This window comes from Calonectris borealis, chromosome 7 (genome assembly GCF_964195595.1).
Source record: "Calonectris borealis chromosome 7, bCalBor7.hap1.2, whole genome shotgun sequence".
Classification (NCBI taxonomy): Eukaryota; Metazoa; Chordata; class Aves; order Procellariiformes; family Procellariidae; genus Calonectris; species Calonectris borealis.
Window position 1 is genome coordinate 21459761 of NC_134318.1, and position 25656 is coordinate 21485416.

The window sequence follows — 25656 nt, forward strand, 5'->3', positions numbered from 1 at the left end:
AGGCTATTTTAATTAACTGATGCCACTTCTTACTTAAACTGATCTGTTCTGGTAGTTTTAACCCTAATCAAGGGCTCTCCTTTAATCAGCTGCCCTCCGGGTGGAGTGTTTGCATGTAAGTCAGCCCTGGACTGTTTCAGGGAGCCTCCTACAACTTGGTAAGAAACATGGGTGAGAGGGACTAACCTTAACTCTAGTCTTTGACTTAGAGTCATGTCCTGCTTTCTAAAATCCAAGTAAAGGGCATCACAAAGGTCAGACTGTGCGGGATTCAGCAATAATTCTGGAGGTGGAGCACATCCCCTCCTAAACCCTAACCTTAGTCCTAACCCTGGTTCTAGGTCTGGCCATTATATAGATATCCCAATGCTGCCAATTTGTAAGTGTGGCACAACTGAATTTGTTGATACCAACCTGTAACTGACTTCAGCAGGAGAATTTGGTGAGAAACTGACTGCGGAGAGATTCCTGTTACAAACCTTATCTCTGAGCAGTGACCCTTGTCTTAATCTTGCACTATTAACCAACTGTTGCCTGAAAATTAGGCTTTGACGCCATGTGATGGCTGATGCTAGAAGAGTTTTATTTCCTGGTGTAAAAGGAAAAGGCTCTCACAGAAGTCTTGCCTTTCTTCTTCCCTTCCTTAAAATGAAGCCAATTAAGTCATTTGCTTGGGCTACGTGACTGGTGCTTGCAGTTTTTCAGAGCATGGGGCTTTCCTTTAAAGGGCTTTGCCTGCTGCATGTCCAAGCAGAGGAATTTAGCAGTGTGAGGGAAGATGTATGTCTCATGTCTCCAAACCACAAGCTTCCATTTACGCTTCCTGCTTAACAGTGCCTGAACATCCTAGTCCGCTGTGCCAAGGAAAAGTGTCATGAACACCATCAAGTTTTAAGGTGGTGGTTTTTTTTAAATACACACCCGTTTCCTTTTTCAGTAGCTGACTGCAGCAAGTGAGGTTTGTGGCGAGGTCTGTCTGCTTGGAGCGTGATGTCAGCGGAGCATGCCGATTCCTGCCAGAGCCGTGGCAAGCGGCGGCCAAGTCACTCTGGGGCTGTGTCTTTGCAGCAGCACCAGAGATTTCAGCCAGGCCTGCTGCAAATCATCAGCAACAGAGTGCAGAGGATGCTGTGCATATATATACTAGCATGGCAAACTGCTATGAATTTTACCACAAAGGTGCTGATCTCATTTTTCCAACAGGATCGGTAGAAGTTGTGAGTAGAGCCCAATCTTCGAAGGCAGCGCTGTCTGAGCTGTTCGTTTTTTTTTTTTAACTTGCTCGCCAGTGAAAACAATATATTTGCTTTCCTTGGCAACAGTCTTGTGCAGAACGCTTATTAATTCACTTACCAAAGAAAACAGGACGTACTGAGTCCAAGTGGTTCATTTAACTCCTAATCCAGGGTCCTCTGAAGATGTTTCTCACTGGTTTTGTGCACAGCCCTTTGAATGCAGAAGTACAATCATACACGTGAATAGACTTACTTCAGGCTCAAAAAAAAAAGCTTTAAAGCCTTTGCTGTAGAAATTGGACTGCAATTATTCAAATCAGTTTCCACCTTTCTTAAAATTAGGTAGTTTGATGTTGCCTCTCCTACCTTCAATATCTTAACTGAAATTTCTCATAACACTTGTCCACCTTCTTTTCCTCTTCCCATTTTATTGGTGCAGTTAAATAACTAGATCTTTGCAAAAGATCTTGCAAGAGAAATTAATGTTCAGTTTGTCTCAAGAACTGTATGACTAGCTACATATTTTAAGATTGCTGCTTACACATTTTTTACCGCATTTAAAATAGACTTCTTGTTTACCTCTGTAATCCTTTTGGAGGCTGATACTTGGTGAAATGCTGCATCGTCCTGTGGAAGTATTTTTCCTTACTTGGAATGCAAGTTCAAGATACTTTTATGTGCCTTTGGAAAATAAAAAGGCATTCCACAACCTCCAGTGCATTCCCCAAAGTCCTGAATCCCAAGACTGACCTCATTGTCTAAGTTGACCTTTGCCTGTGAAAGAGCTACAGCCTTATTATTATTTCATTACCATTATCTTTATCCTTCTAAATTAATTTAAACTGAGGCAAGAGTGATGACAAAATCACATTTCATCAAAAGGTGCAGCAGCCTGTCGGTAGTGATGGCTCAGCGGCTGAGCCAGCTTTGTTTTGGATGTGACCATGGCAACATTAGGGGAAGGAAATGACAGAGTCGTCTTAGTATATTTACTCAATTATTTCACTTGCACTTCTCACCCAGATCCTAAGGGCGATCCCTCAGTGTCATTTTCCCATCAAGAGCTTTTCCTCACCGCAATGGGAAAGATTAAAAGAACACGTCTGCCTCTCCCTTCTGCTTAACTTTTCTTGAGAAAAGTGATCACGGCAAGAGAGAACAAGTTACTTGGTGACTAAGGTAATTTTAATGCTTATGACACTGACCAGAGACCGGCGTAACTTTCAGACTCTGTCGTGCTCTCTGGTGACCTTGGGCCAGGCATTAAGGTCTGGACCCATGCGCTGGTGTGTGTGGCTGTATTGCCACTTGGTAAAACGAACAATAAAACTCTTTATTCCTCTGACTGAGCCATGTCTTGTCAGACCTGGGCTCTGTGGGAGAAGCTTTGTCTTTCCCCCGCCCCGTATTTGTAGGACACTGAGGTCCATGGGGCCTAGGTCTCTGTTTGAGCTGAGTGAGCTTATGTAGGGAATGAGCTGAGAGAGACCAGCTTCGAGGGCGGTGAACACCAGGACTGTCTCCAAAAAAGCTTGTCCAGCTCCCTGAAGGCCACATACCCCATTTGCAGTGAGGCACAAATATTAGTGTCACCCCTCAAGAATGTCAGTGAAAATGCTTGGTTTGAGATGGATAAATCAGCTCTTCTTAACCACAGAAGATACGGGCTTTCAAATGTGATGGTGTTTTGGGTTTTTTTAAATGAGAAGTAACCTCCAGACATGCAGCCAGAGGAGCTCTGGAGGTGAATCACGGTATTTGTGGGATGACAATGACAGACAGCCACTTCTATCTTCCCAAGGTTTCTTGAGAGCGCCTGCCCTGTCCTCCTCGTCCTCGCAGAGTGATGTCATTGTTTCCATCTTGTGTATTTTATCTCCTTGGATACGGAGAAGGCAGGGGCTATAGAAACTGGGTGTGTGGCTGGCTTGGCTTTTGATAAGGCCATGCGTGTGTGGGCAATGCATGAAGCAATAGGTATATAAAGTAACAACATCACGTTTCAGACGAGGGAAGCGCGCTGGCGTATCGTGACCTGCTGTTTTTGGTTAAAAGGCGTTACTGCATGGATGTGGAATGTGTCAGGGATGTGGAGGGAGAGGATGTGGGAAGCCAGCGTTGTTGTTTTACCCCCCTACAATAACAAAACCCCGAACCCTTCCTAATTTCTAATCGGATTTCAAAGCATTGCAAAAGATCTTTCCATAGCTGAAAAACCCCAAACAATAACAGAGGGAGAGGTGAAAGTAAAGGCACTTCTAAATACTTCTGATCGCAGCTGATGAAACATAGCATGGGGTAGAGTTTGCCATGAAGACGTCCTCTTCCGAGCTGTTGCTGCAGGTTTGGCGCGAGCAGCCTCCCCCCCGTCGCGCCGGCTGGGCACGAGCACGGCCTGGGCTCCCCGGGCGGCTTCGCAGGGGCGAGGATGGGGCCAGGGAGTTTGGCTGCCGGTCTCCGCTCTCCTTCCCCACCCGCAGGACCAGAGTGCTCTCATTCGCTGAGGTTTGGTCAGGGGCCCGTTTTCTTAGAGCTGAGTAAACATTTATACTGAGAAATGTTTAATCTTGTTTCTTCTTGGCGTGGCTGTGGAGGTGTGCAGTCCAGGATTGCCTGCCCCGAGCCTCCGGGCTCTGACTTGGGACGAAAAACATCCCGCGTTTATGGGGGCTGGCGGAGCCGCGGGTTTTGCCGCCTTGCTCGGCTGCTTCGGGGGCCTGCGGGGCCGTGGGGGCTTTTGCTTCTCCCTGCAACTGCAGAGCCTGGGTACTAATTGTTTTTTAATTTGTAACACGAGGTTGGAGTGAACCCCCTGATTCAGAGAGCTGAAGCTTCAGGAAATAACTATGCTGGCCAGTCTCTAAATCATGACTCTATGCCTGAAACTAGTTTTTGGTGGCTTCGGGCAGCGCCCCGCTCCGTACTGGACCTGCCTTTCCTCCGGGGCTGCGGGGGGGTGGCCTGGGAAGGGGCAGGGGGCAGGCAGGGGAGCGGTAGCCAGTGCCTCTGAGGCCCCAGCCCTGCCGGCTGCCTTCAGACCGTGCTGTGGAGAGAGGAAAACCCCGCTTCGGGGCGAGGCCGCCCGACCTTTCATGTCTCGGTTTAGTTTATTTAGCAAGTACAAGTCGTCTCCAGGTTTTTCCTGTTTCTGGTGGTGGTGAGGTCAGTGGAGCTGGGATGGCCTTGGCCACGTCACCGCGCGGCGGATGGGACCCAGGAGCCCGCCCTCACCCCAGACTGCCCCCAACCTGCCCGAGGGCCATGGAGGCGTCCAGGTGGCTTTATGCCCTTGGTGCATGCGATGTGCTCCAGCTCAGCTGATGGAGGTGGCTCATCCCAGGCTGTCCATCTGTCTTCCTCGCTGACAGCTGGGAATTGCCCCAGAGCCCTGTGCTCTGATTCCTGGGACAAGCAGGTCCTCATGGTGGCAGCCATGTCCATTTCTGGCGCATGGTGAGGAGAAAGCAGCATCCCTCGCCGCCAGCCACTGTCCAGCGCCGGGCATGGAGATGATGGCTGGCACAGCTCTGGGGATTTCACAGGCTGGGCTTCAGCGTCACTGAGCATGGCCTGGCGCGAGCGGGACGAAAGGGAGGAAGGGCCATTGTTTTCCCAGATAATTCCCCATGACGCAGCCTGCAGCCAGTGTGGTAGGAAATGCTGATCTGCTTCCTGCCCCGGCGCGGGGACGTTTTCCCCATCCTCGCAGCCTGGCACCGCGGCTGGCGGCTCCCTGCCAGGAGGGCCAGGGTGGCAGGGGAGGCCCCTTGGCACCCAGCTGGAAGGGCTGTGGTGCAGCGCCTGCAATGCATGGCGGTGTTCCCGTCTGCCCCCAGAGAGGGTGCTGCCACCAACAGCCAGCACCACAAAACCCATCTGGCAGGAGACCTGTGTATTTGATCTGAAGCCAGGGTCCTACGAACCTTGCTTTTCCTTGGGACCGGGCAGTAGGTTTTTTTCTCTGGGATGGGGGGATTTGCCCTGGTGCCTGGAGGGCTCGGGAGCATGCAGGATCGATCATGCTCCAAAGACACTTGGAGCTTGTTCTTATAGAGGAGGTAGTTTCAGGTAGGGAGGACGCTATTGGAGGAATGGCTTCTCCAGCAGGGGCTCCCTGAGTGGCCCTGCTCGTGTTGGAACTCGGTTTCTGCCCAACGGGGGACTTTCAGAAGATCGATCTATTGAACTGTGTAAAATGGAAGTGGATTAGTGGAACTGCAGCAATCCTCTTTGTGCTCAACTGTTGTCTTCTGGTTTACAGCGTTATGTGTTATGTGGTTTATTTTCCTCCTTGAAAGTCTACTACATTTTGAAAGTGAAGCAACATGAGACCTCTCCAAGTTCAGAAGCAGCACCCTGGCAGAGAAGTTTGTGCAGTTGCTAATCCATTTTAGCTTGGGCTAGCCACTCCAGCAGCCCCTCTGAAGACATACCTCAGCAAAGGAAGGAGGCTGGTATCTGTGCAGACAGTGTTTTAACTATCACAGTATCAGTTTATAGTGGTAAAATACTGCTCGTGAATATCCTACCTGGAGGCTTGGGAGCTTCCACAACCCAGCTTCAGACCAAAATAACCGCTGCCAGTATCCTTGCTCGCTGCCGACTGCAGCCCACTGCAGACTGGAGGGCTGCGTCAGAGGACTGAGGCAGCGCCATGGCTTGCAGAAAGGGTGAGGCAAGCGCTTCTGGATCTGCCTGCAGATGCCAACCAAAGATGTCTATGAAAAGATCTAATACTAGTCACACTCCTCTGTACTACTGACAGAGAAAGAGCGGGTCATGCTCTGGCTGGATAAGAGCATGTCCTTGTGTCTGACTGCCAATTCTTCCTTTGCAAACAGACCATTGCTTACTGTTCTTGCAGTCCGTGCCCCAGCCAGGGATGCTGTTTAATGCTGCTTGCCCCCTTTTCCTTGCCTTGGTCCCGGGAACACCACAGCCTTAGAGGTGCTGCAAACCCCGGGCATCTCAACTGCATAAACCAGGCACTGCCCGCACACGTGTTCACAGTATAGCAGTGGTTTTGTTCTAACATTTTTCAGTTGCCTGCTGGTGGACAGGCTTTTGGGAGTGTCACATTTCTGATTTTTTTTTTCCAGTATTAAGCCAGAGACTCTTACATAAACACGTGATTCCAGGAGCTGGGACTTTAACAAAACTGCTGCACAGCACAGGGCCTGGATTGGCAGTTCTGGCAAATCCGTAGGTAAATACATTTGACAGTGAGAACACGTTATCTTATGATCTTGGGATCATGAAAGCACTTGTTCTTTGCAAATTCCTTTCACAGCTCGAGCAGAAAGAGCATCACGGTGTGACAGGAAGGGCTAGAGAATTTGGATTATCCAAATGCCCTTTATAATGTTATTGTTCTTGTAATACTTGTCTGTAGACTCTCAGGTTATACACCTTCTATGCTGTTCTCCAGATGGGGTTTTTTTTCTAATCTAATCTTCAGACACCACCTTCTGCACTGATATCTCTATTTAACCTGTTATAAACTCCCTTATAGTCAGTGGACTTTATCCACATGAGAGCTACTACAGATGTCCTGATACTTTTGAAAGTTTCGTTTATGATCTTGGATGTTATTACACAGCAGAAAACCCACCTGGTGGCAAAAAGTAGGCCAAAATCTCCTATGTGGATTCTGTGCCTGAGCGCACATTGCAGTTCTTCTTGGAGTCAAGGCACTAATGTGATTTCAGTCTCTCTCCACCATTTGGCTGTCTATTTTCTCAACACTTGTAGGAACTTAAACATCCTTGAGGCCTCCATCACTGTCAAACTGATTTGGGCCTGGCTGGCAGATTCGAAGGTCCTTGGTGGGGGTGGAAACATGTCCGCATGCATGTGGGGTATGTAATTGAGACGCCTTACTTCCTTAGGAAACCAGAATTTAAAAAAAATACTCTAAATTACTTCCCTTTCTCTAATTCTTGGTTAATACTTAAATGTTTCCGCAATATAGATAGTGACATGATTTCAACTTTGAGCCTATTTGACCTAAGAGTATAACCCCTTTAGCCTAAAACTTCTGCCTCTGTCTTTCATTAAACTGACTATTCATGTGCATGTCTAAAACCCCCTCCTACTTGTGACCTCCAGATGGTGGGCTAACATGTGTATTTAATGCTGATATAAGATCACTGATACTTTTCCCCACGGTGTGATATACAGGCTGAAGTAATTTTTTTTTTTGCTAAAAGCCACAGTTTCTGCCATGGGAAAGGCTATTTTTATGAGCGCTATTATGTGCTTTGAATGAGATTGCAACAAAGGGAGATTAGCTAATTACTCCAGGGTCTGTCTTTCTTTGGTGTGTGGGAAAGCTTCATGGCTGACGTCCATACGCATTGGCCAAAAAGCCGTGGGAGAGCAGTCCTGCCACCCCACACCTGAACATCTCGAGCTACCCCACTGATTTCAAATGACTTGTAACTCATGAGTGCGTTTGGATCCATGCCGCTCTTCTCTGAGGGATCCTGTGCTGTGTTTGGTGCCATAAATAGCATTGAGTGCCATGAAGCGAGATGACTCCCATCTGTCAGTCTGGGAGTGCTAGCCAACTGCTTAAGGAAATCTGGGGACATAAAAGTGATTTAAAGAAAAATCTGTAGGGGAATTTAGTCATCCTTGTTTCTAGTGAGTGTTTATCCTGTAACTATAGCTTTATCAAACAAATGCCGTGAGATGTTTGAAGGGCGGTGAAGGCTCACTTCGTTGCAGTGGAAATCAGTGCCTGTATGGAGTGGGAGGGGGAACCGGTTGTGTTAATTAGAGCTGGGAACCACGGGCCCAGCATGTTAAGAAGGGCCTTGTTTCATCCTGTGCCATTGGGCGTTAGCCCCGTAGTGAAGCCGTTCCCAATCTCTACAGCTGGCTGAAATGTCTCAAAACGCACATTTTGGTGCCATCTTTTAGCCCTGGATATTTCAGCCGCCTCTGTGAATGTTAGTCCTTTCTTCTGCCTACTCTAGTGAGGCCCTGCTGTGCTTACCCCTTGCTTTGGTCAAGCATCTTCTCTGGGGAGAAATAAGCCCTGGATGTTGTTATCTCTGCCCCAAGGCTGCTAATTCCCAGCCTGCTGAACTGGTGATGTGGCTTACAAATTTTCCCATTTTTGTTAGCACTGCCTGTGGTTTGGAAGAATCTTACCTCATGTCTTATTTAACTTGGGTTTGGCCCCTTTCTTATTAAGTTGTAACCAGTGTTTCTAAGTATCCACTAATACCTCTGGAAGCCTCCAGTTTGCAGCAAACCGAGAACATCTGGGTGATATCTCATACTTCTGGCACTGAAGAGATCTGGCATTTAGCTGTGGACGGTCTTTTTTATTAACAAGAGTCATCTTCCCACCTTTACTGTGGGAATTTCTTGTCCAGAAGGTCCAAAGTTGTTTGTCAAAGGCAGCTGTGAACCTCAGTCTTAGCTGAAGGAGCAGACATGCTTCAGAGCATTTGTAGTAATGACAAAGCCATTCTTTTTGGGTTGCCCTTTTCTAAGGAAAGCTGAACTTTCAGATGTCGTTGAAGAGTGCTCCTCTTTCTGCCCTCATCTTCACTTCTCCATAGAAATCAGCCTTGCCTTCAGGAATTGCAAGGAATGCTTAAAATCTGTAGTCTTGCATGAGAAGGTAGGTCCTGTGGCTTACTGTAGGCTTGCAGGAGCTCCCAGGCGAGTGGCAGCTTGAGCTAATAGCTCTGGCAGTGTTTCTGAGCTCTTAAGTTCCCAGCATGTCAACTCTGACATGTCCTGACGGTCAGCCTGAAGCCATCCAGGATGGGCCGGGGGCCCTCGTGACGTGTGGAGGACACTCACCTGCTTTGGTGGTCATGGTCGCGTGCTCCTCTGCTGACACCACATGCAAAGACCACCTTTGCAGCAGCTGCTTGCTCCGGGCTGCCCCATCACATCCCACCTGCATGCCTGAGCACCCCTGATTTTTGCCTCTGCTCCTTTGCATGCAGGAAATAAGGCACATAGGAAGTGCACACAACCGGAGCGCGGTGCCCTTCACTGCTGCCACGGCTTCTGCCCCCAGGGTGATCACTGCTCAGTACAACAGCCCAGCAGGCCTCTACTCCTCGGAGAACATCCAGACCTTCAACAGTGCAGTGGAGTCAAAGACATCACCTGGGGCCCTGGAGCCTACCAAGCCGTAAGTATCTTCCTCGCCTCCCTCCCTGCCCAGGCCCCCAGGGGAAGGCTCCAGGAGACGTGAGTTCACTGCAAGGGTACCAGTTTGTTAACCCAGAAAAGCTCTTTTTCAGGACAAGGGAAGGAGCAGAGGCACAAGCGTGGATGTGCTTCCCAGGGGCAGGGCTCGGAGGAGCGGGGAATGTTTCATGAGATGCAGAAGTGAAATTAATGTTGTTGTGTTTCTTTGTTTAGCAGAGACCGACGCAGTTTCCGCGTGCGTTCAGCATGACATGCCAGCCCACTGGTCTGAACAGGTGCCTGATAGCTTGTTACGAGCACTTTGTAAAGTTAGCGTTTTGTGCTGGCTTTGCGGGCAATGCTGGGCAGGAAGGGTACCAGCTAGTGCAAGAAGCACACATGTCCCCGTTCCTGGCTGGCCTGGGATTCATAGACAGGCTCTGCCTAAGTTTAGATCTTCCTATTTTTTATTATTGAACGTTGCTTTTCACAGGAGTTTTAAAAAGTAGCTGAAACATTCATACCTATGTGAGCGATTTTATATATGGGATTGGAAAGGATCCCAACCTTAAAAAGGCCTATTGATTTTTGTGGTTGCATCTGAGCTTCACCAAAGACACTGTTTTATCCCAGAATTCCAAAGTTCCTTTTTTCATTGGAAGCAATAAACCAGGAGCTTTTTGAAATCTTTCTGGCCGTATTGGTCAAGTTGCTTAACTGCCCTAAGTCTCTGTATAGCAGAACCAAACTGCCGGGAAGACTTTGGCCACTTTTGCAACAAAAGCCGCAAGACCAATGCTTTAAGTGATACTCAACTAAATTCCTGACTTGTGAATGGGGAGACCAAAGTAACTTCAGCCTCTGCTTTTGCAGGGCACAAAGACCTGAGATTGTGGTTTAACACAAGCCTGAAAACTTGCCCCTGACTGAAACCGGCTTCTTGCACTGGCAGCCCCATCTGCAGCATGGGCCCTTCTAGGCAGATTTACGGTGCTGCAGCTGGCAGACAAGGCGACAGACATTTGTTCCTTATTTGCTTCTGGTAGACTTCAGCAGCCTCATTCAGGGGCTGAGCAAAGGCAGAGCAAGGACAAGGGAAATATGACTTTGCATTAACCTGATGGGGCCATTTGGCAGTCAAATACCACCCCTGGTCTAGTCTGGAGTACCCTGCAGGTGAGAGCACTCCCTGGAAGCCAAGTATATTTGGCTGGAAACTTGTGGCTGATCCCTTGTTCTTGCAGAGATCAGCAAAGAGGTGGGTTTCTTCTAGTGCTGTGGCTCACTGTGCTCCTCGTAGCAGGAAGGTCCATTGCCAGCCCTGCTGTGTGTAGGGTACATGGCATCTCCTTCATCTTTCCCTTGCTGAAACACAGCAAGTTGCAAAGGAATGCTGGGAGGACTGTGGATGAGACCTTCGATGCTAATACACTTCTGTTTACAGAGTTATCAAAAGCAAATGAATTGCTGCTGGTTTTCAGTGAGAGACAGAGGCTTCACCCTGCCGTTAAAAACCCACTGTGGTCTCCCCAGTGCACAAGCACAGGATGCGTAGGTTCTCCCTTCACACAGCCTTCCAGCTGCCTTTAAATTCCTGCCCATCTCTTTTGATGAGTTATTTGTACAAGGCTGACCTTGCTCTGGGTTTACCTGGCATTTATCTGCATCCCCATCCTGCACCCAGCAGACACACAGCCTGTCTGAACCCGGCAGCCTGATCCTGCCACTGCATATGGTGACGTGACATGGGGACCTGGTCCATGGTCCGTCTTTAGAGGGTGTGTGATGTAAATGCAGGGCTGTAGTACAGACAGAAACACCAGCAAACATCTCCACTGGATTTGGTGTCGCAAAGCAGGCAGGGAGGGCAGGGAGAAGACCCGCTGCTGAGCACATCTATTTTGGGATCGGAGGTGAGATTGCCCCTCGGTAGGGTGCCCAGGCTGGCTTTGGGAAGGGCAGCAGTGAAGGTGGCATTCCTCAACTGGACAGTGGGACCATGAGTGTGTGCTCAGGTAGCTAGTTCATAGTGAAAACCCTGCTGCCGTGTCTTCTGCTTTTACAACCCCTGTATTTGCTCATCAATAGAGCGACTGCATTTTGTGTGGACACACCTGGCATGCGAGACCAGAGCCACAGCATTAGTCAGAAGCCTTTAATGTAAAGTCATGTGTTCAGTGGTGTGTCCCTCCAGCACAAGGAACAGACAGTATTCGGCAACTGCTTGTATCGCTTGGAGTGTTTGGTTTAGCCCTTCATTAATTTCTTCCTTCTTTCCTTTCTTCCTCTTCTGCATTTTCCCCTCAATTCCACAATGTAAAATCCAAATGAATCCCCAAACAACCAAAACTCAAACTGCCCGTGTGAACATGTGGGCCCGTAGCCGCCCATCGCCGATGAGCGCGATGCGGGCTCCCTTCGCCTCCGTCTATAACCCTCTGCAGGCGCAGACCTCCGAGCTGCCGCAGCGGAGGCACAGCACCTCCTCCGTCCCCAGCCAAGTCCGAGTGGGGCCCGAGCAGCTGAAGTGCGCAGCCCAGGTCTGCCCCAACAGCCCCGTGGAAGTGGAGGTGCCAGGACTCAAAGTGCTGCACGTGCAGTTCAATTCTCCCCTGCAGCTCTATTCGCAGAGCAACATCATGGATTCCCTGCACGGGCAGATCTCTTCCGTTAGCCCCGACTTCCCCAGGTAACCTGCGCACTGCCTCTGCGGCCAGCTCGGCGCATCCGTTCATCTGCATCTCGGTGTCCATGAGTGCCTCGTCCCTGTCTGTGGCTCACGGCATTGGCCGGTCACAAGGAAAGAGCATTTACATTTCACCTTTCCAACATTAGTGCATGACTCTTCACAGGAGCTTTCTCTGCATTGTGTCTGTGTCCAACGCCGCGGGAAGCAGCAAAACATCATTTCAGCCTGTCAGTGTGTCCATTGCCCCCTGCGCACCCGCGCGGCAGGGCCTTGACAGCAGCTGGTGGCTTTCCTGGAGGAGCCACCTGCAGCAGATGGATTTGCTGGGGGCAGGAGAGTGCTTTATCCTGAAAGCTGGCGTTTCTCCTGCACTGAAATGACTGTTGTTGTTTGCGACTGGAAGGTGCTGCCACACGTGTCCTTGTGCTTTTGTTTCGCTGGCTGCGGGCTGGACCAGGAGCGTGCGCTGGGCGAGTTTCGTTTCAGGCTGAAGCGGGTCCCCGTGGGTCTCCATCTTTGGCTGATAACACTCATGAGTTTGGAGCAGCCTGGGCAGGCACCAGGCACATGGAGGACCCAGTCTGTTTCCCACCCCTGCTCACTTGCCTGCAGAGGTTGCCGCTCTTTGGACTGCCTCTTTGCCTGAAGGAGCGGAGGATGCTCGACTTGCTCTGAGGTCTGCAGGACCTGCGGAGAGCCTCAGCGTCACAAGGCCTGGGTGCTCTTTGGTGTTTGCTCTGTGGCAGTTGGGAACCAGCTGGCCTGTGCCTCCAAAAGACAGCCCACAGGGTTTTACAGGGAGGACTTCAGTATCGAGACTGGTGAAGCAGAAAGCACATTTAGCCTTCTCGCAGGAGGGCTCCAATCAAGGCTGAATTGTTTCAGAAGATGTGAACCTTCAGCAGAGTTACCCCACTATGTGACCAAGCAGCTTGCAGCTGTGCGACTTGTGGTCCAGGGAGGTGGTCAGTCCTGTGGCCTCCGTGGGACAGAGCGAAAGAGCACAGCCACATCTCATAGCTCCTCGGCTGCTCACAGTCCCCTCCTGGGCTGAGCACCACGTGCTTCAAAGCAGAAAAGCTGGCGCCCCATGGACGCACACAGCCAAGCTCTGCTGTGTGCCAGCAGCCAAGAGATAACGGGAGGCTGTGGATTTACTCCTGCCTTGTTACTCGGTCCGGTTACTTGCTGTAAGTCAGTGCTTTGGCTTGTAGTCCACACCGTGCACGCCAGGAGCGGTCACACTGCTGGCGGGCTGTGCTGGTCCGGACAGCTGATAACACTCACAAAGGAGCCCCAGGCATCAGCAGTTGTTTCATTGCAAAAGCGAGTGCTGCAAGTACTGGGCCTTCCTGTAGCCCAGCTTTGAGATCCTTGTAGACTTTACAAAATGTGCTAGCATAAAAGAGTAAAATGACATTAGTAAAGAATAAGCTGTGCTTTTCTGAAGACACTGTGCAAGGCTGTGTCTTTATGGTTTTTATTACCATCTTCTTGACAATTTTCAAAGCTCGATGATCCAGTCTTATTCAGTCAGCATTGCAAGCAGTGAAATTCAGTAATGGTTGTGTGAGTCTGAAATCCAGTAAAGGTTGGAGTTGACCCTACAAAGTTTCAGCATCGGGGAACTCCTACGTGTGGAAAAGGACACCAGTTGCTGGTGATTGCTGCAGATAAAGTACCCGTGTAACAGGAGGTGCCATAAATCAGCCAACATATGGAGACTCATTATCCTGCAGGCACAATTCCTGTGCCTGTGGCCTTGCCCATTTGAAAGATGCATGTGCTTTTTGGTGGTTTTTTTTTTTTTCTTTAAGCAGCATAGCCTTCTGCCCTGACAAGTTGAGGTATTTCACTCTGCTAGTACAAATTCTAGGATTTGGGGTTTTTTATAGTCTTTCAGAAGTTTTGTATATGCAAGTATATCTATAGGGTGCATATCTGGGAGAGCTGATGTGTATGTTTTGCACACTGTCACAATGCATGGTTGAAATGTGATGGCTTTGTTTGACTCTAGTGCTCTTTAAGATGATTTAGTCTTTGCTTTTTGAATGCATTAGTGAAACATTCTTAGTATGCAAACTGCAATGACAGGCTTCTTGCCTAATGTTTTTATGGGTGGATAGAGTGGTGGGAGTATATGAGTTTACATAACATGAATGTAATGTGGAGCATGGATTCATTTGGGATAACCTAGGACATTTTCTGTGTAATAGAAGGCACATCATTATTTTACTTTGGATGAGAGGCTTCAGTAAATAAGACTCAGGCTTCAAGGATTCAACTGCTTGCAAGTCTAATGTGTTTCCTGCTCCACTGAAAATTACTGAAGATGGAAACATTTTATGAAATTCTTTTTATGGAAATAGCATTTTATAACACGTGCGATGATTTTACCTCTGATGCTTGAAGAGTTTATTATGTAGAGTAACTCCCAGATGACTCAATTCACGTTGGCATGGGAAGTATGCAGTTGCCTCTTCAAGAAAGAGATTTCCTTCTGCAATTTAGTCTGAACTTCAAGATGTTTATGTACTTTTCAGGCAATCACAGGGTGCAGGGACAGTAAAACTAATAGACCATTTACATTTATAAGGTTGCATTATGTAATAGAGCTGTCAGAGGAGACTTGTCAGTTGTGTCATTTTTCCAGAGATGTTTTATTCCAGCCACAGAATACAAGGCAGGCAGGAACCTCCCATTTAATTTAGTCCATCACCTAGCCCAGCATTTGGTCAATTTAAACCATTGCTTTAAATCATTCCCAGCAGATATTTGTCCAGACTCTTTTAAATCCTTTAGCATGGAGGTTGCTCACCTGTCCACAACAATCTCCTCTGGTATTTTGGTGTCTGTTGGACACCAAACAAATCTTTTCCCAAGGGATATTCTGAGTATCCTCCTGCAGTTTTAAGCCTGTGCCCACTGGATGTGGAGAACACCCTAGGTACTGCCTCCAGCCTCTTTTTTTTTCCCTAAAGACCCTTCTGGTGGCACAATGCCCACCCTTTCAGCCACCCCGCACTGTGAAAAGCTGCCCCTGAAGCACCTCGGGCTCTAGGCTGAGGGTGCAAGTCCTTCGTGACATGAGTGGCAGCAGCAGCACCTCAGGAGGCAGCTGAAAGGAGGGCTTAGTCTTAGCAGGCAGAGATCTCCTCTGCCCTTGACCTGCTCATTAACCTTAGTTAAATGCTGTAAATGGGCTGTGGCTCAGAGTCTCCACCTGTAAAATGGAAATAATAACACTCCCTTGAAAACCAAATTAAATTATTGCCAATCAGAGGATCTTTTAGTTAGATCCTACAGCTGTTACTTTGTGAAGGTGGCCTTTAGGACCAATTCATAGTGTAATTGCAAAGATTTCTTTTTAATGGAATAAACTCTACTTAATTTGAGATTCACAACGGTGTAAGGTAGTAGTCTAGGGTAGTTTATGCATGCAAGGAACATGCATAGATGGCACAGCTACCATGTGGGATTCCCATCCCAGCATGTGAGTTCTTTATTTTCCTATTAACAGAGCAGTGATTTCCTGGGCAGAAAGTTTTAGCTTCTGGAGCATATAGTAATTGCGAAGCAGGGAAAACACTTGGGGACTGGCCAGAGGCGGTTGGTGAGAACCCGTTGAGAGTGGTGTACGCAGGTAGCCCAGCGTGCCGATCCTACCCGGGCTGCAGCTGCCTTGTGCGAGCACATCCAGCACCTCCGTGTTTTATGGCGTCCTGTTGTGCGTTTGTTTTGCACATTCATTCTTCAGTCATATGATGCATTGTGAAAATTTTGCTAAAGGCTTTAGTTTTCAGCCGTTTCACAAGTCTGTTCTCTGTCCCTTCCTCAGTTTAGATCAGCAAAACCAGGCCCCAGGCGGCGTTGTCATAGACAGAGAATCTGAGGTTTACAAAATGCTCCAGGAGAATCAAGAGTCAAATGAGCCACCCAGACAATCTGCTTCCTTCCTCGTGTTGCAAGAGATTTTGGAGTCAGAAGAGAAAGGTAAGCACTCACTGCACACCTAATCTGAGTGTGCTCTTCCCTTTTGCGATTCCTTGGGCTGTGTACAGTGTTTAAGAGTAACATCTAAAACTTTATTTTCCTTCCTTAGCTGGTGATTGTTCAAGATAGCGCGTGTAGACAGTTTCCACAGAAACAGAGCCTTTCACTAACTTTACTCCTAAATTTCTTCTCCTTGATTAGTTTCAGTGTCTATGGGCCCATATCGTTGCTTACTCATTGAGTGAGTGCTCAAGAAATAAACCCCTACAATATTTAGTTATCAAGAAGGAATTTAAAAAGTTGCAAAAGCTTTTCTTTACTTTCTAAAGTTTTGCCCTTTTAAGATAATATTCACTGATTAAAGACCATCTTAGATTCGAGACTTTGAATGATACCACAGGATAGGGCTCTTCAGTGAGTCCTAAAGCTTCTGATCTCCATCCCTCTACACAAGAAAAAGGATCCATTTCTGCAGCTGAATGTAAAAACATGGAAGCTCGGTTACAGTGAGCAGTTCATAGCTTTTAATCTCTGAAACTTTGCTCTGCTTGGCATTCTTGATCTGGCATCTGGACTTGTGTAGTTCAGGGCTATAGACTTTAAGATAAAAAAGCCAATTAACTTATGTGGGGGCCAAATCATACTCTTTTCTCCCCTTGAATAAAATAAAATAAACAAATAAATAGGAAAAGAATTCCAAGAATGACTTTTTTTTCCTTAGGCCAGTTGAGACTTTGTCTTTTGTGTTATTAGCTTGGCAGTGGAACGTTCAATTTCATCCAACAAAAGCCTGGTGCTGAGATATTTGCCACAAAGGGAAACAGATCCGCCAAGTGCTGGTAGGTCCGAGAGATCTGTAAGGAAAGAGCAAAATGAAGGAAGTAAGGAAACAATAGGAAGAAAGAAACCAGGATGTTGGATATGCTGTTAAAATACCTACCTGAAAGCATCTTTTAAATATTGAGTGTTTGCAACTTGCCCTTCAGGGTTCAGCTCCTGCATGGAAGGGACTGGAGTAGCCGAGACTTCTCACACATCCAAGGTCCTCCCCCGTGCTTAGTAGTGCTGAAGAAGATAAGAAGCAAAAGCCTTCTCTATTTTATCTTTCTTTGAAGATTTGCAGCGTTATTGGGATTCTCTGGCACAAGGTTTGCCTGCCCGATCACAGGCCAGGATAGGCTTTGGCATTGCTCCACCGTGAGCTGATAATCACCCATGCAGAGCAGGGCCGGGAGGTTACGCAGCCCCAAAGGAATGTCTGTCCCTGAGGAGACAATGCCCCTGCCTGCCGCACCGCTCGGCCAGGCTGAAACACCGCTGCTGCTGAGTCAGATCGCGTCCGTGGTGATAAACAGCAGATAAATAGCATGTTTGTTGGCTGCTTCTCCCAGCCTGTCTTCAGGCAATGGCTTGTAAGTAGCAGAGGGACCTATGTCCGCAGCTGGGACCAGTCCCTCGGGGCATCGCTATCGGCTGTGCTGACCTACACCAGCTGAGAGCCTGGCCCCGGACACGGGGCTGTGTGTGGGCGCCGGTGTGTGGAAGCACCGCAGCTGGTCTGTGTTTAGACCTGACCCTGTGCTCTTAGGTGGAGGGTGTTTTGCAGGACGGAACAGGTTATGTTTCCATGGGTATTTGATTAAGCTGATTCCTTTAGAGAGATTTAAAAACATGCTGTCAAAGTGTTGATGCAAGCAAAGTGCTGTTTGAGGCAGAGGGAGTGAGCAGAGGTGATAGGGAAGAGCCTGAAAATGTGGTTGCTGCTGCTTCCTCCCCAGCGGGTGTCACCTGCAGTAATTCTGTCGGAGGCCAGGGGCTTCCTGCTGTGTTTGGAGGGTGCATGGGCTGTTGCGCCCATGAGGGAACTTGCACCTCTGGACCAGCATCTCTGCATGGAGCCGGGTGCAAACCTCTGAGCTGAAGGCTGCTCCAGAGGCAAAGCAGCGCAGTGTCACCCGCCCCACGGGTGAGTGGTGACAGGCCACTCTCTGCACTCAGCTGGATGGCAGGGAGGTGCAGTGGGCAGTTCCCCAGCTTTTCCCCTCAGCTCTTCTCTCAGTGGTGCTGCCCCGGACTGTGACATGTGCCTGACCTTGCTGGTCACCAGGGTGTGCCTTTGGAGAGTTTGTCCTTCCCTTACACCAGGAACAACCAGTGCAGCATGCTCTTGGCTTGACACTAGTCAGAAGAGTTTTATCAGCATCCCTCCCAGTCTGAGGTGTCACGGGTCTGCCCATCAACTCTCTCTGTTTCTGGTGAAACATCGTGGGAGTCTCTGCACTCCTCCTTCCCTTGTTGCCTGGTGTTGAACCTCTTGCAAAAGTCATATAGATAAGAGTAGTCACATCAATGGTGTCATTTTGTAAGAGGCTCCTTTTTCACTGCAGATATTTAAAGGCTTGCCTTGTATCCTGCATCTAGGATCCACTGCTGTTGTAGGCATCCAGGCCAGCAGATGTCTCCTGTGAAGGACCTGCAGGACACCCCTGCCCCAGAGAGGTTGCACTAGGGAGATACCTTCCCTGCAGCAAGCTACGCAGCAGCAGGAAGGCACAAGGTTATCCCCAGTGTCCCAGGTCCCTGCCACGACAAGGAGTTTTTTAACCAGCTCTTCCAGGAGTCTTGGGGGAGCCAGCCCCACTGTACTCCAGACAGCAGACTGGAAGAGGACTTTGACAGTCCTCCCTAGTCTGCTAGGACACCCACCTCCTCTTTCTGAGCCCAGATGTGGCAATCAGTTTGACCCTTTGTGTGTGACCGGGACACAACAGGCAGACTCTGGTGCTGCCAAGGTTGGGGCTGAGGCTTTGCTTTGCTTTGTGCATCTGTGCATGCGAGACACATCAGCTGAAGTCCGATAGGCTTTTAAGATGAGAAGAGACAGCATCATCTCATCTGACTGCCCACAATCTCAGGCCCTCGGGTTTCCAGGGCTAGGTTCACCTGTGTCCCTTCTTTCCTGCCTCCCCACACACCCCTAAATCCCTGTCCCCTTTCCATGCATGAATCCCTGCCTCAGAGCTGGGGTTAAAGAACATCACCTCTCCCTAGCAGAGCATCTGCCTGGGAGGAATAGCCTAGAGCCACGCATCTCACATGCTCTCAAGCACTCTCCTTCCACCCCCAGGAGACCCTACCAAACCATCTGGATTTAGGAGCGTCAAAGCCCCCACCACAAAGGTGGCCTCATCGATTGGGAATGCCCAGAAGCTGCCCATGTGCGAGAAGTGTGGATCTGGCATTGTGTAAGTAAGCCTGTCCCTGGGGTTGCAGGCCGTGGCCAAGCATCCCATGCCTGTGCGAGGGGCTGAGGGGCTGCACCCGAAACACTTCACCTGCCCACATCCAGTGCATCCAGGAACGGGCTCAAGGCATGTTTATTCTCACCAGCTTTGATAACACTAACTTTACAGTTCCCCGCAGTGAGGCAGGAGTTGGGTTTCCCTCTACAGATTCATATCAATAGAAACCAGAGCAAGTCCCTGTGAGACAAACCTCGAGACAGTTGTTGCTGCAGTGTTTTGCTTCCTACCTGAAATCTGCTTACAGCACCCAGAAACCAAATGAGCTTTCCATTCAGGGCCTGTGTATTTAATGATTTGTCATGCCTTGGCACTCCCAGCCATGGAGTGGGGACTTGCCCTGCTGGTCAGAGGCCATGTGGGCTGGGAGAGCTGCATTCTGCTCCCCACTCTGCTGTAAGACCACACACCTCCCTGTGTCTATAATTTTTGTTGTCTTCAGGTGGGGATGTCCGACTTCCAGCACAGCAGGGGCATGGGTTCGATACAGAGCTGCTGTACCGTGTGACAGCAGAAGGGACCCAACCCATGTCTTTGATTCACTGTTCAGTTTCTCAACCACAAATTCTTCCCTACAACCCCGCCTTAGCTTAACAGTTGACTCCAGCAGTCAAGTGCTGGTAGCCTACCTCCATCAACATGGAATAATTCAGATTTCTCCATGCCGCCCACCACAAGCTATCAGATTGTTGCTGAGACCCACTATGCTGTGATTGCATGGTCCTGGCATGCCTGGAGCGCCAAGGACCAGCAGAGTCATTACAGAGGCAATCCGTAGCCTGTAAAATATGAATCAGAGACAAACCCTACAATTATTCTACCAGCTGGGTAGATCTGGACAGAAAGCACAAGGCTATGAATAGCACTGAAAACTAATGAATTACGGAAAATATAGATGGCTGTTGGAACAAAATAATACTCCTGGCAAATTGTTGTGTTGCTGCTGGTGGTAGTTAACGAGTTGCTATGTAGTTTTCCTCCTCATCATTGCTGGGTTAAGCTGTGAAGTTTTCCAGTAAGAGCTGGCCCACATTTGGCTGGATGCATTCACTGCAGCTCCAGAGCAGCAGCGTCTGAGATCAGAGCCAGGATCTGGTCTCTGTGCTTCTCCCATACATACCTGGCATGTCCATCACTAGCAAAAGGGCAGTGGCTGGCTGTGCAGCCTTCATCCCCCTCGGCTGGTGGTGGCAGTCGTTTCTGGATTTGTTCTGCAGTCCGGTTGGTTTGGACCTGGATTTTGCTCCCCCAGATGGTCAAGCTGATGCCTGTCATTTGGTCCTGGGCATTGCGCTGTCTCCAGCCATCAGCTAAAGCTGCCATCACAGTGAGTCTTGCCACCACAGATGATAGGACTGTCCCTGTGAAACTTTGGCAGGCCAGGAAACACTTTCCAGAGAGGGCTCCCATGCCGGCATGTTGGGCTCTAAAAGTGCTGTTAACATCTGCCTGACCAGAGGTAGGGCCTATACTTTGACTTGTTGGGAGCAGGAGAAAATTATCCACCTTCAGCGCTGGTGTGGGTCTGGGCTGGGTGGGAGGTGGCTGGGAAGGAGGGAGGCAGTGGTGGGCGCCTGGCACTGAGGGGTGCTGGTTCCTTCCCCAGAGGGGTGTTTGTGAAGATCCGGGACAAGCAGCGTCACCCCGAGTGCTATGTGTGCAGCGACTGTGGCACCAACCTCAAGCAGAAAGGACACTTCTTCGTGGAAGACCAAATCTACTGCGAGAAGCATGCCCGGGAGCGGGTGGTTCCCCCGGAGGGCTACGAGGTGGTCACCGTCTTCCCAAAGTAAACCATCCTGCTCACAAAGCCAGTGGGGATGGTTTCTCCTCTGCTGCTTTTCCTTGGGAAATCGTTTGCAATACGGAATGCTAGGCATGGCGTTGAATTTCCTTGCCATTATTAATCCTCCATCTGTTCACATGAGATGTCACTAATTGTTCAACATTCTTTTCGTCTCCTCTTTCACTGTTTGGTTTTTTTTTAATACACAAAATTATTTTTTTCTTTCCTCCTTTGTGCTGTCAATTGCACAGGAAAATCAGAGGCCAAAGTCCGATTACAACTCTTCTGTGTCCCAGTTATTTGCCTTCTGTTTGCATTCAATAAACGGGGTGAATCCACAAGGCAGATGTGTCTGCTTTCTCCTGGTATCCCTCTGCACTGGACCAGGGTTCCCAGGGCAGCAGAAGAGGTGCCCAGTGCATGGCTGTGTTTACCCTGGAGAACAGTGGGAGGCAATTACAAAATTGAGTCAAACTGGTCTTGCATGCTGCCCAGCTGCTGTTAGCAGCTGCCTGCTGGCACCCAGCAAGGGCCAGGTGGGCACAGCCAAGACACGGACCATAGCTGGCACTGGTGGCCTGTCCCCGGTGCAAGGCAGCTGAGCTGTGTCCTCTGCGTCCAGCGCTGCTTCATGATGACAGGACCGGGCACTTTGATGCTTCCCGTTACCGCATCACCCAGGTGCCCCTCAGTTCCCCACGGTCACAAACTGACCTCTGTGAAAAAATGTCCACTTGATGCTTGCTGAAAACGAGGGAGTGCTGGAGCAAAGAGGGGAACGTTTGAGTGGCTGTAGTCGCTGGGCCTGTTCTGTCCGTCCCAGTCCGTTACGTGCCAGCTCCCCCCCTGCACCGCTCGGCTGGGTGCAGGCAGGGTGGGTCTCGCCACCACACACCCCCTCGTCCAACCCAGGGCAGACCTCATGGCCATGGTTGGTTGTGTCTGCAGATATTTGGGACAGTGCCCTGTGCAAGGTCCCGTGTGGCTGCCAGCGGCATCACCCTGCTCCCTGTGCTGCCAGGCGTGCATGGCTGCTGGAGGGTGCCTTTGGGGTTGATGTGGGGAGGGGGCACATGCCCCGTGCACTGGATGAGGGGCTGATGGTGCCCGAGCAGCAGTGGCTCACCCATCTATAGCAAAGAGGTGGCCTGCGGTGAAGTTGGTTCTCTGCTTGCACCTCTCTGAATGAGATGCTGGCTGTTCTTTTGGTGTAAAAATGAATGTTTTCTAAGACATAGTGTCATCTTTGCTTTAAAACAAATTGCCAGAGGTTGAAAACAGAAGGATTCGTAGCTGCGTACAGGCCCTCTCTGGCAGGCACGGGGCCGCCTCCACCCCTGGGGTTAGTGGTGCATCTGCAACAGCTACAGATGGGATCCTGTGCCTGTCCTGGAAAGTCCTGGACATCTTCAGCAATGCTTTACTGCTGCACCCTGTAGTTCCTCTCCTTCAGGATGAATCACACCACAGCACAGCTGCCTTGCAAAAAAAGAAAAAAACAAAAAGAAAACCAAAAACAAAACAAAAAACCAAAAACCCCAAACCACAACCCCAAAATCAATCAAATTTACATCTGAGGTAAAGCTGACCTGTCACTAAGATTATAAGCCTCTCATTCTCCAGATCAACTGTACAGCTTTCTGGCAGGTTGGGGACTAATTCACCAACCCAGCTAAATTTAGCTCTCCCCCTCAGGCTCCTTCTATGGGCAGTGGCAAGCAAGCGAGGAGGGCATAGCTCAACCAGCAAACTCCTCATCTGGCTCATCCCTGGGAAAAGCCTGGCTTCTCCGTACTGCCGGCACATGCCTGCACAAACTCCAGATACTAACATAAGCAGCTTCATGTTTCAAGGTGAGAGTGGGATTTTTTTGGCCTGCTGGGGTGACATCTCCCCTTACTGCTGCTGGGGGTTAATTCTCTCTCCTCCGCAGCACATTTCCCCAGGGAAAGGCTCTCCATGCTGCCGCACTGGCAGGTGCAGGCAGGCTGGACTGAAAAAAAAGCCAGCGTAGCGGCGGAGCAGACCTGGAGTGCTGAAGGTGTAAACCTGTAGGAACAGGTTGCTCGGCTGCATCTCAGATCAGTGCTCAGGCCCTGCCGTGGCGTGGGACCCTGGCTGCTCCCAGCACGCTCCATGCTCCCCACTTTCTTGGCAGGCTGGGGGCTCCTGGCTGCCCACCACCCGTGGCTGTCTGCTTGCCTTGCAGGAAGAAAACGCTGGCCGCTGGGGCCATCTGGTGTGTTGCACCCCAACGCCAGCGCGTGGGCTGAGCCCTCCAGCGCGTGCAAAGTCACCAAATTTTTTCGTACTGTACAAGCGTCTGTCAGCAAGATGTGGCTCGTTCCAGATAACCTCACGAGCTTGCTCTTGCGTCAGGAGGTCAGGACGGAAGAGCCTGAACCATGCCTGGCATTTCCCCTGCCCTTCCCGCCCCAGCCCCGCGCCGCAGACAGACCCGCTTTGTCCAGGGCTGCGTGGTTTATCGCCCCGGCCGAGCCCCTGCAGCGAAGGCTGGCAGCGCTGCTGGGAAAACACTGATTGTGCGGGGCTTGACGCAGGAGTCGGGAACTACAAAAGGCCCTTGGAGGTGTAGGTTTCTAATGCAGATACCAGTGTTGATCCAATTTATTACTATGGGAACAGGCTAGCCGAGGCTACATTCATTACCTGGGGAGGACTTCGATCGCTCTCTGCTGTAGCTCCATCGCTCTGTAGCTCGATTGCTCTCTGCTGTAGCTCGCTGAAAAAAGGAATATATTCATTTTTTATGATGCAGAACAAAATACTTGGCAACTGCAGCGTTCACTGTAGTCTGACTTTCCAAATTCCTCTGGAGTTTAACAGTTGGCAACTGGAGTTTGTCAACAATAACAAAATAGGTTAAATCGGGTCACGCCTGCAACCACACTGAGCCGCCTGCTCCAGAAGTTAACAATAACGTAAGATAATATGTAAAATGTTCCTATCTGAAGAGTGTCAGGCAGTTCCTACGTGAGCTAACCTCCTGGCAAAGAGGGACTGTCTCACGTAGGTGTGCAGCGGAGCACAAAGCACATTCTGTCATTTTTAACACAGATTACTTGGGTTTCTGGCCGTGGCCTCTCCCCACCGCTGCCACATCTCCCATTTCTCCTTGTGTAGCAGAGGGCGGTTGTGCGCTGCAGCTGCCTGTTGGCTTGCGGGAGCCCCCTCCACATGGCACGGGGTGCCAAGCTCAGCGGTGGCGTGGAAAAGCTGCAAGCACAGCATAAGACGTGGGCCCCGGCAGGCTGGAGAAGAGAGCTTGCGTGGGACAGAGTAGCACATCTTCCTTCTGAGCTGAGAACACAAACCACTTTTTAGAAACTGTTACACAGTTAAAAAGACCCCGCTGCTGGCAGTGACTCAACAGAGCTGCCCCCAGGAGATAAAGCAGATAGAAAAGGGTTAAAAAAAAACCGAGAAAAACCTAACATCATCATCAAGACAGACCTCTCATTGTCTCCTCCTCACACCCCACACCATCACCACCACCCTCCCCCAGCAAGACAGCACTGAGCAGCATGGCCAGTTGCTCCAGCTTGCACATTTAAGTTTCATTTGCTAATGGCAACCCTGTGAGCTCAGTCTGTTCTCAAGGTGGGGTCTTGGCAGCTCAAACATCATCTTTGCTAGGCAGGTAAGTAAAAATACCCGAATGATGGTACCTGCAGAGTGCATTCGAGTGCTGGTGAAATGCCATTAAATAGATTCTAACGTGTGAGATAAGTTTACCACACATTTTCTTGTCATCACCTGAAAAAACCATCAGCAGCCTCTCCCCAGCCCTCCCCAACTAAGAATATGAGCTGCTTGCCAGATTTTTAAAAAAAAAAAAAAAAGAAAAAAAAAGAAAAAAAAAAGGAAAAAGAAACTTGCAAATAGACACACAGTAGCAACACACAAGCAAGCCGAGACCCCATCTTTCTGTCCATGCATTTGGTCTCAACAACTCAAACATCCGCAGACACCCCCAACAGGAGGAACAACCGCTGAGTATATCTGGATGCAGCATGGGACAGAAGCACTGCTTCCAAGTCACCAACACAAATCTACGCTTCAAGAATTTGTTTTGTATCCGCTGAAATATTTTTTCCCTCTAATGGACAATCAAGGGGATGTTATTTCCCCCAGAACAATTTAAAACTGTTAGCACCAGTCACCCCAAGCATCCTCACATTGTTATTACTGCATTTACTTGTGGATCTCCCCCCATCTATAGAAAGGAAGGCTCTTTCTGAAACACCAGCACCCCTTACAGCACGCCCCAGACTTTGCCTCTAGGCATTAAGTGCACAAATGCTGGACTGCCCCTCCACAGCTTCGGTGGACAGCAAGCGTGAACATCACTCTTGACTGCAGGAATAAGAAATGAAAGGTCATGCCAAGAAGGCACTGTGCTTGTTTTGATCACATTCACAGGACTTTGGGAACAAAAAAAAAAAAGGGGGGGATGGAGAGATGGGCTCC

General features: G+C 49.5%; 1 protein-coding gene across 1 annotated transcript in view; it reads left to right on the plus strand.

Annotated features, from left to right (window-relative positions):
• The window catches only part of PDLIM1 (PDZ and LIM domain 1), a 45193-nt gene extending 23687 nt beyond the window's left edge, over nt 1-21506 (plus strand). The window contains exons 4-7 of the mRNA XM_075154490.1: nt 9206-9396; nt 15923-16077; nt 19205-19322; nt 20986-21506. Of these exons, the coding sequence (XP_075010591.1) occupies nt 9206-9396; nt 15923-16077; nt 19205-19322; nt 20986-21172 (651 nt within the window). The 3' untranslated portion in view covers nt 21173-21506. The remainder of the gene's footprint in view (nt 1-9205; nt 9397-15922; nt 16078-19204; nt 19323-20985) is intronic.
• The last annotated feature ends 4150 nt before the right edge of the window (nt 21507-25656 follow it).